Source organism: Phyllostomus discolor, chromosome 8 (assembly GCF_004126475.2).
Source record: "Phyllostomus discolor isolate MPI-MPIP mPhyDis1 chromosome 8, mPhyDis1.pri.v3, whole genome shotgun sequence".
NCBI classification, from domain to species: Eukaryota; Metazoa; Chordata; class Mammalia; order Chiroptera; family Phyllostomidae; genus Phyllostomus; species Phyllostomus discolor.
The window spans coordinates 12,331,798-12,348,328 of record NC_040910.2 but is presented as its reverse complement, the minus strand read 5'-3'; the positions used below and the strand labels follow the sequence as shown (position 1 = coordinate 12,348,328).

Below are 16,531 nucleotides of genomic sequence, written 5' to 3'. Positions count from 1 at the left end.
GGAGACATAGAGGGAGAAAATATCAATGTGTGGTTGCCTCTCATGCGCCCCCTACTGGGGACCTGGCCCACAACTGAGGGATATGCCCTGACTGGGAATCCAACCAGCAACACTGATTCTCAGGCTGGCACTCAATCCACTGCGCCACACCAGCCAGGGCAAGGGAGAGAGTCTTTTTAAAAAGTTTAGTAAATGGGAATAATCATTTTTGAAAAGGCCTTGGAAATGTCCTTCCAATAAAGGATAAATGTCAAAGAAGATGTCTGTTTTTTTAAATTATTTATGGCAGATAGAGTTTGATAAAAAGAGATTCTGTATTTATCTTTCATTGTCACGTGTATTAGCCATGAAGGAGTTGAAACATGTTTGAGGGGTGTTGTCTTAAAGGACTTTCTGGAGTGGAAGGAGACCCTGCAATGCTGCCCCCTAAATACGTGACTGCAGTGCTTAACGTCCTTGAGAGTTTTCCACGTGGAAGTGCAGATAGACCCCTGCCCCCCGCCCACCTCCCATGTTTATTGTGAGGGTCAGGTGAGACGCCCTCCGTCCGGTGGCGGCACGGACTAAGTCAAAATAATGTATAAATAAATCAGCCTCGCCCCCAAGGAGCAGAAAGACATTAGGAAGAGGGAGGGAAAGGAAGGAAAGGAAGGGCGGAGGGGAGGAGGAAGGAAGAAAAAAGAAAAGGGAGAAGAGAAGAGAGCGGAAAAGAAGAAAAATGTTTACTTTAGTAGCTGTCTGGGGTGGTAAATTTGTTTCTTAAATGCAGGTGAAACTGACTGTCCTTGATCTCTTTGGAAGTAGAATAATGCATTGTTTTCTATCACTCAGTTAAACAGTGCCACGTACCCTGGGACTTCCTGTACCTTAAGGTTCGGTGCACCTTGTTTCTGGCACGAAGGAGGAGGTGGAGAGAAAGCGTTCTTAACTGCTGTCCGGGTTGCCAGGTGCAGTCAGGAAGTGGGTTTATGGAAATGAGTGTGTAAATGCATGTAACAAGCATTCAGTGTTGTTTCGTGTGAAGTTGTAGGGCTCTTTACTAACATTAATAGGGAAAATGAAGGTCCAGGCATTAAGAAGTATCAAACTTAGGGCCCCTAAACCCTGAAGGATCTAGAAAACACATTTCTCAGAAAGAGAAGTTTCTCTGGAAAGACTCTTGTTTTCCTGGGCAAGTCCGGTCCTGACACCAGCTCACTAAAGAGGGATTAGCACCTGTCTATTTAACAACTCCTGGCATTTTAAACTCAAACAATTATTTTTGAAGGGGAGTGAGGAAGGAGGGAATGGAGGCAAAAGGGATATTGCCTGTCTTGTAAAGGTCAAGTTTTTAAAACGTTAAAACACTTTCTTGCACAAAGAAATATCTTCTCCCAAATATTTTGCAACACACGGTGCTCTCAGTCAGTCTTTTGTTTTCCCAGCTTCAACAGAGATGGAGTTAACGGTTATGGGGATACGTTTCATGACTGTGCACAGTGATCGTCGTTTTGGGGGGCGCAAGGTGATAAGTGGGAACTGACACTCAGCCCCAGCGTCAGAGAGACACTTGGGGGTGATGGGACCAGGGTGGACTGGGGAGTCCGTGCTTATATAAGTAGTCAGTCACAGGCCGCTATTTACGCTGGCAGCTGTGCGGCACGGCGCCACCCTGATGCATTTTGCTGTGATTTACAAATATACGCTGTTGGTTGGATTGTATCAGTAGTAATGTTCACTGTCTAATACTCATCCAGCGTCTTTGAAATCAGCCCCACAGTGTTACTAATTCAAACAATCACACCTTCGCCAGAAAACCTGGCTTCCTGAGAAGAGGGAGGGAGTCGTGGGGCCTCGGCACAAACAGCCCTGGGAAGACTTGAGTTTGATGCCAAAGCAGCCAGTTCTCACTGGTGACGGTGTGGCCGCTGCAGCCCGGCCCAGACCAGATTTCCTCCCGGTTAACCCAGTGAACACTTCATGAGCTGAGATGAGAACTGAGCAGTGTTTTAAGTAGAACTTGGGGACATGGGCGAATACACAGCAGCGGTGCCCTCATTGGGAGGGGCGTCCTGAGTCCCCAAAAGTCATCTTGTTTTTGTCCTTGAGATGTCGTACATTAGTATCTAGAGGTTAAGGCGGGGTGTGTTTGCCTATGTGAGTGTGTTTGCAACTGTACAAAGCTATCTGCTCGTGTATGGCTTTCTTTCTGAACAAGGTGGGTGACAGGGGACGGACAAGGACGAGCCGCTGCCCCTGGAGAGCTGCTGCCCTGGAAGTCAGGGGGAGGAGATCATGGTGTAGTCCGCCCGCTCCCTACACCCCCTTCCCTCCAGTGTCTGAGAACCCATCTCAGTATACATTATTCATACGTGCATCAGTACTCTTCTGAGTTTGTGTTTTCACCGGGTGCCACCTCTAGGGACAGCCGTCTAGTGTTTAAAACTGTGGACTTGTGCTCAAGAGCTTGGCTTTGGGGCCACTCCCTGAGCAGATCCGACTCAGGGCTTTGTGTTCTTAGGAAAAGGTGCCCCTTCCGAGCTCTGCCCCTGGGAAGGCACAGCCCCCAGCAGAGCTGGGGCTGGATGTCAGCACCACCGTCCCCCTTGTCTGGGTACCTCTGTGCAGGGCGCACGCTGTGTAGAGGTGGAGCGTAGCTCTGTACCAGAGTGGAAATCCAGTTCGCACTTCCAAGCTGGGGTGACTTGGTGCAAATTGCATTTCCGTGTTTCGGTCTCCTCATCTTAAAGTGAGGGTCAGAGTAGTGCCTGTGTATTGGAGTTGTTTACATTTGAAACGGCAGGTGTTGAGAACGGCAGTCGGAACCTAGAATGAGCTCAGAGCCCTGGCCATTTCGATGAGGAGTTACAGGGTGAGCAGCAGGAAGGCTCAGCCTGTGGTCCTCGGGCTCCACTTGTCTATTGATGGTTCCCGTGATTTGATCCAACTGACCATACTTCTGACTGGCTCAGCCTTGAGGTCCAGAACACCAGGTAAGAGACATCTTCCCCTTCATGGCAGAAGGGAGAGAGAAGAAGGCATGGAGTGAGAATGCTTGGCCTTGAGTCCCAACGCGGCCAGGTTCAACGTTTTCATGTAGGAACTGGGATTTTCGCTAGGAGCAAGTGCACAGTGAATCCGGATGACTGAAGGACTCACAGATGTTTAGTTTTGTTTTCCTATGAAGTTGCATAGGGTCTTAGATCAAGAATCCATTCCACGAGACAGGTGCCGCTTTGCAAACCATTTATTCTTTTGGTACCCAATCATTCTGGTGGTTCCAAAGACTTTTGTTTTTAACAGGTTAGTCAGAAGGAAATTTCTGAATTTTGGCATTGAGACTCCTCATAATAAATAGTGATTCTAATGAGACATAATTCCTGCCATTTGCTAACACTGAGGTTTTTGGCCCCATAGGAACCACCACTGAAAGTCTGGACAAGTCGGTGGTGAGATCCCTCTGAAATGGAGTGTTTGCTCAGGTTCAAGTGAAATAACTACCCCAAAGATTGTTTTTGTTTTTATTTTTTTAAAACATCAATGTGTGGTTGTCTCTTGCATGCCCCCTACTGGGAACCTGGCTTACAACCCAGGCATGTGCCCTGACTGGGAATCGAACCTACAACTTTTTGCTTTATGGGTTTGCGCTTAAACCACTGAGCTACATCAGCCAGGACTGTCTCTGTTTTTCATATTATGTGGCTGGATACCTTCTAGACAGACTAATACCTTCATGTAACCCAGAAACTGCTTGAACTTGAGAGAATTGCTTCCTTTCTCCTTATGTTGAGTGGTGGCCAACATTCCCGACTGTTGTGGAACATGGCATTGAAAGAATGTGCCTGCAGTATGTAGCCGGTGACCTTCATAATCAGTGTCCACGTTTGTGGTTTGTGTTGTGCTCACCACAGTACATTCTTTACCTTCAGTGGGGTCCACTTGTTTTCACTTTAGCCTCAGCAACAGGCCAAACAGCACAGGGACCACCTACCCCACACCTGCAGTTGCTTTAAAAATAAATGTGCATGTGAGAACCCTTGGGTATTTTTTGGTAGACTCTGGTTTTTTAAGGAACGTTGTATCCGGAGAAAGATCTTAAGGAGAGAGGGGTAGCATTGCTTCTGCAGGGCCGTGGGGCGATCGAAGAGAGACGCTGGAGATGCAGAGAGGCAGAGAGAAGCTCCCTGATGTCTCAGGTGGAGCCTGCCAGCATGCGGAGGCTGGATGAGCAACCTCTCTCCTTCCTCTTTTTTTTTTTTTCTGCCTTTTCTCTATTTTTACTCTCTGGCTAATTCATCATTCACTCACTGGCTCATTCATTTATTCATCCGTTCTTTACCCATTCATCCATCAGACAGACATTAGGTATACTTTTCTTTTTTTACTGAAGATGCAAAAGTACATGACATCATCGCTATATTTGAGAGACTGGGCTCAGCAAGAATCTGCACAGATGTTGGAGACTGAAATTAGTTTCTTGGTTTTGTTGGGACTTAATGAGGGAGGCTTTGAAATGCAGATCGCATCCTACGTGCCCTCTGTGGAGAATCGTTAAATTTGTGTTAGACGGGGATTGTGTTATCGTGGGTCGTCCACTCTCCTCCCAGGCCGGAGGTGCTTGGGAGCTCTGCCGGGGTTTGAGAGTCGGGGAGCGAGCCCAGGAGCGGGGCCAGGCTGCCCCGCTGGGGGCAGTGACAGCACGGGAATCCAAGGTGAAGGCAGACTCGGGGCCGAAGAGTCTGACCCCTTCCGAGACTCGAACATCAGGCTCCAGGAAGAGTCTTCACAGATGAACCGGAGTTGTGTTTTGTTCACTAGGATCTGTGACTGCTGAGGGTCTGTGTATGCACTCCTCTGAGTTTTCTGTAATTTTTAAATTTGATGCTTCATTCTTACTACGTTCGTAATCAATAATATGAAAATGAGATAACCTTCATACAAGTCACTCTGGGTTCCTGGAGTGAGCGCCGGGTGGCGGGCACCCACTGTCAGTGCTCCAGGTGGCACCCACACCCGTGACTGCGGTGGCGGAGGTGGCTGGAAGCACAGGAGACGAGTTTGGCCAGAGGGAGGTCGGGTGACTCCACAGCCCGGCTCAGGAGGGCTTCTGAGTGGGAGCGGGGGAAACTGAGAGTCACCGCCTCGAGTCACCGAAGGTGCTGCATGAGCCGGACCCCAAACCACCCTGGTGGTGTCCTGATCCTAGTGACAGCGGGTCGTCCACGGAGCAACCTCATCATTCACCATAAGGTCCTAAGGTGTTTCCAGACTGACTGGTTTCCTGATTTTGATGAATTTAACTTGGAAGTATAGTCTGTTTTTCCAGCGATAAAGGAGCTTTGTGCATAAGAAGTTTAAATTCGGATTTATGTCTGTGTGTGTTTAAGAAACATCATTTCAAGAAGAGGTCACAGAAGGTGGGGCTGTGAGGCTGTTTCTGTCCTGAAGGTTCCCAGTTCACAGCATGAGGGGAACTGCCAGCGGAAGAGACTGCAACAGATGACCCTTAGCAGCCCCCTCTCGAGCCTCCCCTAAATTCTTGAAGTTAATGATTAACGTTCCCAGCAAACAAAGCCTTTGACACAGTCACGAAGATGCTTGAAAATGTAAATGTTTTGAATAATAATACATTTGTGTATATGGTGCCAAGATCCAATAATGTTAAAAAGTAGACAGTGGGGCCCTGGCTGGTGTGGCTCAGTGGACTGAGCGTGGGCTGCGAACCAAAGTGTCACAGGTTTGATTCCCAGTCGGGGTACATGCCTGGGTTGCAGGCCACGGCTCCCAGCAACTGCACATTGACGTTTCCCTCTCTCTCTTTCTCTCTCTCTCTCCCCCTCCCTTCCCTCTCTAAAAATAAATAAATAAAATCTTTTAAAAAAAAAGGTAGACAGTGGGAAATGTCTCAGGCCTATTACCCACTCTTGGTACCTCTGTGTTCATTCTGGGTGTGTCCTCCCCAGGCCCTCTGTGCACATACCTACGAGCAAGCGCCAGTACTTGGCTTCGTCCCAGCTTCCCCCCAACCCTCCGTGCAGGCCTCTCAGCTCTGCAGTCTCTCCCGCAAGCTGCACGTCTTCCTCCATCAGGACATAGCACGTCGTCATTGTTCTTCCACGTTACAGCTGCTGTTGGCCCATTATAAGGCAATGCTGTGTATTTAACCACTTCCCTGTCAGTAGACACTTATGTCATGGTCATACCTTTACCGTATTTTTTTGACTATAAGACACACCCTTTTTTCCCCCCTCCCCAGATTTGGGAGTAATAATGATTGTTAATGCTGCTGTTGAGTTCTGTTTACATTTACATTGGTAAAATATTATGTTATTTATGTTATTAAATATTTTACCACATTTTTTTGCTCCAAAATTTTTTTCCCTATTTTCCTCCTCTAAAACCTAGGTGCTCTTATGGTCCAAAAAATAAGATAGTATAAAACTGATGCTGCCGTAAATAACCTTGTGCCAGCCCTTTCGCCAAGTGAAACGTGTCTGTAGAATAAATACCCAAAGTGGACTCGCAGGGCTATGGGGTATGGTCGTGCATTTGGAATTTGGGGAGGTATTGCCAAACCCCCGCCCTTGGGGTTCTAGCAAGTTCCACTCACAGCAGTGTGTGAGCACGGCGTTTTCCCAGTCTTGCCAGAGAGAATGCATTCTCAGACTTCAGATTCCTGCCTTACTGATACGTAAAAGTGGTATCTCAGTTTACTTTCCGTTCACGTTTCACGTATACGCGATGTTGGACATTTCTCATGTGTTTCTCGGCCATTTCTATTTCCTCCTCTGTAAACTGCCTGGTATTGTTCCTTGCCCACTTTTTATGGGGCGGCTGCTTTTTTTCTTACCAACCTTGAAGACCTATGGGTATGTGAGTTGCATCTTTGTTTCTTTGTTTGTCTTTTGAGTTCACTTCCGGTGTTTTTGCCCTGTAGGGATGTGGGGGTTTTATGTAGAAGAATGGATCTGTTTTGATCCATGGTTTCATGATTGTGAATCAGAGTTAGAACCCTTTCCACTCGTGGTCTCAAAGGGGATTTTGAAAAGGCCTCTCAGAAACGGCCCCTCCCCGGCGTGGAGTAGATTGCGTTCCCGGCTGCGTCACAGCCGCGTGGCGCTGGCACGCCGCGGCTGGTCCTGCACGGTTCTCAGCCGCAGCACAGCCCCCGGGAGCTGAAGCTGGACAGGGATCCTTGAGTGGCCTCCTGAGCCAGTAGCGGACCAACTCTGGCCTTAGTCTGTACGTGGCTTCCTTTTCTGGGCACTTTTTTGGTAGGGTGGAAAGAGGGAAGGGTAGAGAGGGAATGCCCAGCCGGCTCTGGGACCTGTGCCGTGGCTTCGCATGAATCAGACCATTCCTTACAGAGAGATCGTATCACTTGTCATTTTCGTGACCTTTATCATCTCGAATTTATTCAGAAAGCAGCGCTACCTGTATAGTTGAAAAGTAGCACTTGGATCCTCAAACTGGACGTTGTTCTGGAGCCTATATTAACATTGCCTCGTTTCAGCAATCCTAGGGGCCCTGTTTGGATTGGAAGGAAGCTGTCCAAGACTGGGAAACAGTGTTGTGAGTCAGTGAGCTCGAGGCTGGGCCTGTTGGTGCTGCCTGTCCCACTAAACCCTTCGGGGAAGGCCGCAATGAGGAAGCTGTGTTCTGCAGGCATCCTTTGTCCTTGCGCCAGCCCCCTGGGGTCTTGAGAAGAGAAGCTGAGCGTGTGCAGCCTATGCAGCATAATTACTAGGAATTGTCAGGGTTTGTAATTCAAGATGCCACACTCACTCAGGCATGGCAAGGCCTCTCTGATTGGAAAGGGCTCTAATGAGTAGGTAGGATGATTTCCATCATACGAAGCAATTGGATAGACTCAGAGAAAATGAAAAACTCACTCCCTTCCAAGGAGGTTGGAAGAAATCAAGAAGAGGGACGAAAGGAGGTGGGGGGCAAAGGGAGGGAAGGAGAGATTCTGAGAGAGAACCCTGAAGAGTAATTAGCCTTATAGTTCAGGACACAGGGAGGAGCGTTGCAGGCAGAACCCAGAGTTCTGGGAAGGAAGGGGGTGGGGAGAGGAGGCACACCCAGGGAGGGCCGCAAGTGGAGAGAGACATTTCGGACAAAGGGTGCTGGGAGTCTTTTCAAAGTAAAATGTAAATAAATAGCAGCACGGAGAAGAAAATAACGGTTTACTTGTTTTAATAATAGTTGAAAAATGAAAGGTTCAGAATGGTATCATTTGTAAAAATTGTCAGAACCATAGGGTTATCTCTCACGTGTTATTTCCCAGACTAGTGACTCTCCACTCAACCACAGGTTTAAGATCAAGAGAACGTGGTCACAGCCAGACCCCAGCTGTGTGGGAAGTCACTATGCAAATATTTGCCGGAGGGATGCATGAATGAATGTGTGAATGATAGATGCATGATCTGTTTGGGGCATATATAGATCTCTGACCTGAGTTCAGACTGAGTGAAGATATGAATGGTCTTGGCTGTGTTGAACAGTGACTTACCTTGGCAAGCAATCTTTCTTCTAACACAGAGACTCTCCCCTGCAGTCCAAGCAGGTGGAAATGTATGACCTAAAGCTTCTTGCTCTGAAATTAAACATTAAATAAAAAACAAAACAAAACTAGATACATTGCATGGCAAGACACTCCACAGTTCATGGAGCAATTCCATACCTAGTATGTCATCTGATTTTCCCAGCAACTCTGGGAAACTGGCAGAGAAGACAAATCATCCATCTCTGACACGAACTTTTGGCTCAGAGCGGCTAAGTGACTTGCCTGAAGTCACACAGCTCCCAAGCGGGGCAGGGGGAACTTGAACCCACCACTTGGCCCTGCCGTGTTAGAAACATCCCTGTTTCCATCAAGGAACTGGACCAGTGCAACCATGTGAATGTTAAAGATCAGTTTTTCTAGGGGGTTCCCTGATGATCTTTTCGGAAATAATTTGAAATGTGCATGTTGGTAATTCCCAAGCGATTGGGCTTGCTCATTGTGAAAGTGTGTGTTTGTTGTGGTTTATTCACTGGGCTCTGGGAAGGACAGGGGCCTGAGACACTGGGCATAGACTGTATGGGTGGCCCTGTCCCATTCGTCCTCAGGGTCCATTTAGGGGAATGAGAAATAAGGATCAGAAGCCCTAAAACTTTTACAAAGAGGGAGTTTTGCTGTTCTAAGGAAAATTTTTCAAGAACTAGCACAAAGGCAAGCAAAGAGCAGGCAAATGTCACCCATTACCTCCTGACGTACATATTTATATTTTTTCTTATAAGAAAAAAGAAAAAGCCCTGGCTGGTGTGGCTCAATAGATTGAGTGCCAGCCTGCGAACCATAGGGCCACAGGTTCAATTCCCAGTCAGGGCACTTGCCTGGGTTATGGGCCAGGTCCCCAAGTAGGGGAGCGTGGGAGAGGCAACCACACATTGATGTTTCTCTCCCTCCTTTTCTCCCTCCCTTCCCCTCTCTAAAAATAAAATAAATAAAATCTTTTAAAAAATAAAGCATTAATTTTATTCTTTGTTCCTTTGTAACTGGAAAATCAAAAGCAAACAACAACTTAGGTTTTCCCTCGCCTCCTCCTCCCCAACCTTAACACAAGTCACAGGGAGGACGGCGGGGGCAGCTGTCTGCGTTGTCTGGGTTCAGAGAGCAGATGCTGTGGAGGGGGCAGGGGGTGCTGAGCAGGGCCTGAGGGACAGAGCGAAACTCTGATGTTTATGCAGAGACTGCTGGGTGAGCAACACTGGCACACGAGGAATTCTTGCATGTGATTGTCTTTTTAAAAAGTTTTAAAGTACGACGTAATCTTATTTCTTGTTGTGTCATTGTGTTTCATTACCTCCCGAGAGAGGAACCAAAGTGTGAGGGTCTTTTCAGAGCCCCCGCTACTGCACCCTGAGTTTAAATGAGGTGGCATGTTGTAGCGCGTGTGTAGGCATATGTATGTATACACACACGTGTGTGTGCATGTTATTTTCCTTAGAGATTCAGGAGCTAGACACAGAAGATGTAATTCAAGGCGCAAGAAATATAACGAGACCTTCATTATTTCTGTGTCCCCCATTGTTAATAAAATAATAATATAAAAGTAATTCGCCACATATTTCATCATGGCTCATCAATCTCTAGCTGTAGGTCTATGAGTCAGTGCCATTGCTGTGGTCAGACCATGGGGCGTCACACTGCCCTCTGTCTGTGGTGCCCGGCATTGTCACAGGGTGTCCAGCCTTTTGGCGCCGTCTCCACACCACACTGGAAGAGGAAGAGTTGCCTTGGGCCACACATTAAATCCACAAACGCCAACAAAAGCAAAAACAAATCCCATAATGTTTTAAGTAAGTTTACAATTTTGTGTTGGACCACATTCATCACCACCCTGGGCCTCATGCGGTCCATGGGCTGCAGGTTGGACACCCCTGGTAACATGAAAAAAGAACAGTTTTTTGGAAATGGCTGGCCCCTGTCCCGGGGTACTGCTTTTGTTATCACCAGTGATCCTTTTCTCCATCCATCAGTGATTTTTTTTTTTTCCAGAATAGTTCACAAGCTATTTCTAGGCCATCCCTGAACTATGTTTTAAGGAAATCTTGATTGGATCTAATGTGTTACAGAAGGGACTCATCTGTGTTTGCAGGGTGTTTACCTGTATTGAGAAACACTTATCATTTCTCAGTCTATGTAAATCATAGGCAGCGGACAAAACGAGGGCCTTCCCTGCCGCTGTGCACCTGCCGTTGCAGCTGAACCATCTTTGCCCTCTGGTTTGGCGTCCGCCTCTTATTGGTGCCGCGACTCCTCTGTGCTGTTGGGTCCCCCCAGCTCCATTTCCCCTTTAAGGACTGGATCTGGCCCTTGGGTGAAGGCTGCTCTCTTCTCATCTGTTGCACGGCTGACATGTCTCCGGGAAACATCCCGTCATTTGATCCGGGGACTTCGGGCTAAGCTAGAACTGTGATTCTTCTGAAGGGGGGATGCGAGGGGAGTTTCGTGCTCTCTAAGTGGGGTAAGGTCAGCCGAGACTCGCAGGAATCCAGCCGGGCTGCTGCTGAGTCTCTCCCTTGTAAATAGCACGGTTGTCTTAATTACAGTCCTGCAGCCGCTATTTATATCCATTCTAGAATATTTGGATGCCAGGCTGGAAAGCATATTATTAAACTGTTGTTAATGCCTTGGTGCTTCGTTATATAACACGTGTCTCCCTGTCCTCCAAAAGGGGGTGTTTACTCAGAGCCCCTCTTAGGTGGAGCCAAAGGGGTCAGTTAGGATGTTAACGGAGAGCTGCTTTTTTGTTGTTGTTTTTTGGAAGGAACAGAGACTCAAGGACCTGGTTTGGGGGCTAAGATCTGGGGGAGCTGCAACTGGGCCTGGGAAGCTGGCAGGAAGCAAGGCAGCCCAGGGAGGTGGCTCCCGCCATCCCCTCTCAGCCCCTGTGGCCCCCGCAGTTGCTCGTCAGCCCTGCACATTCCTGCCTCTGTCTGTTGCTCGTGACGGGCTCTACTAACCCGTGGTTATCTGAAGGGAAGCACCAGCTTTGGTGTAAACACAGTAGCCATCTGTTTACTCCATGGCACGCTCTCTCCCTGAGTCGAGAAAGTGCAAAGTAGAAGATTGAATGTCCGTTGGAGAAATTTTCAAGAACGCAGAAGAAAATAAAATTAACATTTTGGGTTTTGGGGTATGCCAATCATTAAGGATACACCAAATATGTTAATTTTTATACTTTTTTAAAAGATTTTATTTATTTATTTTTAGAGAGGGAAGAGAGGGAAAAAGAGAGAGAGAGAAACATCAATGCACGGTTGCTGGGGGCCATGGCCTGCAACCCAGGCATGTGCCCTGACTGGGAATCGAACCTGTGATGCTTTGGTTCGCAGCCCATGCTCAATGCACTGAGCTACACCAGCCAGAGCAATTTTTATACTCTTTAAAAATAATACATATATTATAATTTTTAATATAGCTACATTACACTTATATTTTGGCAGATTGTGATCACATAGAACTAAAGTTATAGTTTTGTGCCTTTGTCACATAACATCCTACATGCATTTTGCCACATCATTAAATGATTATTTGAGGACATGATTATAAATGTCTACATATCATTATAGAGATGTGCTCTAATTCACTTAGACATTCCAGGTCATTTCCTAAATGTAATTTAAAGTTCACAGTTGTTTTTGTTCCATACTATTATTTCATTGTGGAGAAGGTTCCATGAGTTGGAGGGCAGAAAGGCGACTTCCCCAGCTGTGGGCAGTATGCGGCTTCTGCAAACGCTGCCCCACAGAGGGGGTCTGAGGGCATCCAGGTTTACCTCTGGGGGAAGGTGGTGGGCTTCACTACCCCCACCAGCACCGCAAGGGCTCCTCCACCTGTGCCATCCAGGCTGACATGGCCGGCTCTGAGCCGTCAGTGTTGTCTGGTTTTCAGACCTGCACGTGGAGACAAGATCAGAATCATAGCCTTCCTGTAACTTAAATGGCAGCTGGCAGTAAATGTAACAAAAACACATCTACTTTCCTCTTCCCAAAGAGCGCTTGTTTGAGGACTTGGATCACACAGGTGCTTGGAGCGTTCTTTGAATATCCGGTGTCCTCATTGGTCCTCATTGGCCTGTTTCAGAGCAGACCTGAATTCCTGACCAAGGTCTGAAAACAACAGCTTGTCTGTGGGGGTGATGTCACCGTGGCACTGCTGAGGTCAAGGTCGGCCTGCTGGGTGTGTAACCCGGCCTGTTGCACAGGGGCCTGCACTTTCTGGAAGGGCCCCAGACTTAGTGGAGTGTTCTGTGGCTGTCCTGAAATTCTCACAAGTTTTTGAGGACCTGCATTTTCATGTTGTACAGAGTCTTGCAAATTGTATAGCTGGTCCCACCTGGGGTACAGTAGAAAGAAAATATTTTAATGGTTCTTCCTCAGACACTGGCCCAAAGAGAAACGTCAGTTCCAGCTGTCCTCCTGCTTTGCAGGAGGAGGTGTGTGTGTGACTTTAAGGGCCTGGCCCACAGGGTAACCCGGCAGCTCCTGGGCCCGCGGTGGGGAGCCTGGGAGATCGGAGCCGCACTGATTGGCTGCGTGACAAAAGCTCAGCAGACAGAATGTTCTTCAGATTTCAGTCTTCTGTTTGCTTAGCAGTAAACCCCGCCCGTGCTTAGTGCTTATCTTTTGGGACGGAAAATAGAAAGGAACGTTATGGCCTCTTCTGTCCTTTCTGGCTCCAGCTGTCTGGGTCCTTACAGAAGAAGCATGAACGGCAGCGACCCCTGAGCAGAAGCTGGTTTGCAGTGCTGCAGAGGGGAAAGTGTTGGGGCTGGTCGGCTGCACTGCAGCTGGGGAGGAACCACTTCTACAGAAACGTGGTCCAGGGGGTGGAGGATGTTCTCCCCGTCTCCCTGTCTGTTCTGCACTGAAGGGAGAACCCTGCTGTTGGGAGCGGCCTCCGCCCACGAGGCCCATAGTCCCCATACTGGAGAATGACTGAGAGAGATGCCGTGCCCACAGCCCCAGGCCCACCACCTCTCCCTACAAGCCTCCTGCAGCCGTACCTCTTCCTCAGGCAGGGCGCCACCATCACCCGTGCCCTCTCCTGCGCATGGTGGTGCCATGGCTGGCCTGCAGTAGCCCGTTGGTGCCTTCACTTTGTTTGTGGTGACACCGCAACTCCGTGCATTCACAGGGACGTGGCTGGCCCTCGCCCGGCAACCCCAGCACCCCCCTCACAGTGGTGCCCACGTGACAGTTTACCGAACCTCCTGCCTGGTCCTCTGGCCGGCGTGGTGGGCAAACTGGTGTTTGCCAAACTGTGTCTGGGACGTACGGCTTTAAATTGGTTAATTAAGTCTGCGGGTTTTCTTGTTTTGTTTTGTTTTTTTTTTTGACAATTGCAGATCACTATACTGTGTCTAAAAGTGAAAGAATTAAAAAGACTTAGGCTTTCCCTAGATATCTCTGCCTTTGATCCAACTTGCTATAAATCCCAGTATTGATTTAAAAAATGATAAATGACTTCTGAAACTAGAGGAGTCGGTTTCCCACAGCGCGAAGTTCCACGTGTGAGTTTGGTCTGAAGTACCTCTGAGTCTCTGAGGTGGGGCTTTCCAACCTTCTTCTCAGGTCTTGGTCTCCATCCATTGTGAGACTCTTACACAGTTTTAGTACGTAAGGCCAGTTCGCTAGGACTTACTGTGGTGTGCTGGGTCCTGTGGTGCGAAGAGGAATAAGCTGTGTCTGCCCTCCAGGAGCTCATAGGCTGGTGGGAGGAAACTGCCCCTGTTGCTCCAGAAGGAAACGATGTGATAGTGTGTGTGTGTGTGTGTGTGTGCGCGCGCACGCGCGTGCACAGTGCAGAGTGGCAGGCAGATCACAGAGAGGGGAGCAGTTAATTGACAGGTGATTGGAAGGTTGAATGTTGAGAGGGTGGGAAGAGTGTTGGAATTAAGTGGAACAAATACATTAGGTGACCTGAACCTTGGCATTGAGGGACACAGACATTTGCCAGAAGGAGAGGAAGGAAGTACATTTCCAATGGAGTGCAATAGGAAAGACAATAGCCCACAGAACAGGAAACTGCAATGGCCCATAAACAAGAAATAGACACTCAGACTCATGAATAATTAGAGAAATGCAAATTCAAACAACAAGTAGATAACATTTCCCACTCTGGAGACTGGCAAAAACAAAATTGGCACTACTAAGTGCTGGAGACAGGGAGAAACAGGTTCTCTCGCTCGCCTGGTAAGAATGTAAATTGCCACTATCCCTTTGGAGAGCAGCTTTGTCGTATCTAATGTGGTTTAAAAATGTACTCACCCTGTGGCCCACTCATTCTGTTCTAAAGAAACGTGCTCACTTGTTTAAGGACTAGTTATAAAGGAGATAATTGGAGATAAACCCAAATGTCCTTTATTAGAAAATCAGAGAAGTAACAGTTTATTTGCACTGTGAAATACTACACATTTAAAATGAATAAATCAGTTTGGGTAAATTTTGCACACCTGTTAATTGGGTAAGGAAAATAGGTTGTGGAACAGAATCTCCTCTTTGTCATTAATGTAAGCTTTAAAATACACAGCCGTGTTAAATCTACATTCATACACATACGCTGAGTCAGTAAAAAGATAAGGACCCGGGTGGGAAGAACACGAAACCACTTGAGAACGGGGAAGGGAGAGAGGGAAGCGGGTTGAGGAGGAGGAGGAGGTGGGGGGGGGTAAGACCAGCTGTTAAAGTTAGAGGAGGGGGTACGTATGTTTTGTAATTTCCAGTATTTCCCCTTGGCTTCGTTTATTTCGTTAAACAGTAACGCATGGCATGCAACCAAGCCGTCTCTGAGAGGCACTGTTATTGCCTCCATGTCAGAGTCCGGGCCAAGGCCAAGGCCAGGTCCACTCCCTGGGCCACCGTGGCTTCACCCCTGTACGTCAGGCCTCATCTCCCACCGGCTGCAAGGCTGAGGGAAGGGAGGGAGGTCAGGAGACCTCCAGGATTCTGTCCGCTGCAGCCTGACTTATTCTAAGACCATCAGTAGACAGGTTGGCCTTTGTCATGGGCACGCTCCCATGTGTCCAACCCTCTCCTGACGTGCCCCCCCCCCTACTCCCTGACGGTGCTGCCCAGGAGGGAGACGTGACTCCCTGTGCATCACACAGCCCCTGGAGCCCCCCGGCCGGGTGGCCAGCCGCACTGTGCGAATGTTGCAGAGAGTTTTCTGAGTCTCGCTGGAAACAGTGCTTCTGTGTTGCAAGATGCCCCCAAACTGATGTAATAGGTAGCTGCAGAGAAGAGTGCTGTGGAAGGCCGTAATTTGACTTAGTTATCTCCGGCAATCAGAGATTGTTGAACGCCCGAAGTAGCTGATTAGAACAGCTGCTACAACCACACTCTGCGTGGGGACGATGCAAGATGCGGTATTTTGACAGCCGTTTCAGATGTATGAGTAATAAGACTTCTAAGAAAATCCCGATCGCGGCCTCTTTTTGGAGTCTCTCGGCCAGATTTCCCCTCCTCTGGTGCTGTGTGTGCAGAGGACGTGGGGGGTGGGGCACCTCCTCCTCCCCAGCGTTCTGACTTCTTGCATTCCTAGAGGTTGGGCAGCACAGCGATAAAGAATTATTTAGGTTTTCAAAAGATACCTAACTTCTACAAACTGGTCGTTACAGAATAGTCCCGGGGATGTCGAGTGTAGCCTAGGGAATACAGGCACTAATATTGCAATAACTGCGTATGGTGCCAGGTGGGTAGTAGACTTATCGGGGGGACTTCATAAATCATATGTCTAACCACTCTTCTGTATACACCTGAACTAATTCAATGAATGTTGATGGTCATGGTCACTGAAAAATAATAGCTAACTCCTGCATTCATCAAACATGGGTTCAGAACTCGCTGTGCTCCCAGCCAAGTTCAGGGCTCGGGAGTGGGCGTGGCCAGCCCATTCTGAGTCTCCGCCCCTCCTGTCCGTCTCAGTGGGGCGCCTTCTCTATGTCCTGGCCTGTAGGGCTTGGTTCGGCCCCTTTCCAGGCGGTTCTCAAAGGTGGCAGTT

General features: G+C 48.2%; 1 protein-coding gene across 2 annotated transcripts in view; it reads left to right on the top strand.

The window, feature by feature from the left end:
* TBC1D9 (TBC1 domain family member 9) overlaps positions 1–16,531 on the top strand; it is a 74,583-nt gene that overhangs the window by 12,478 nt on the left and 45,574 nt on the right. The window contains exon 1 of one of the 2 annotated variants that reach the window (XM_036031835.1): positions 1,714–2,972. The exons of the other annotated variant lie outside the window; for it this stretch is intronic. Within the exon in view, the coding sequence (XP_035887728.1) occupies positions 2,837–2,972 (136 nt within the window). The 5' untranslated portion in view covers positions 1,714–2,836. Of the gene's footprint in view, positions 1–1,713; positions 2,973–16,531 lie in introns of those variants that run through there. 2 annotated transcript variants of the gene reach the window in all.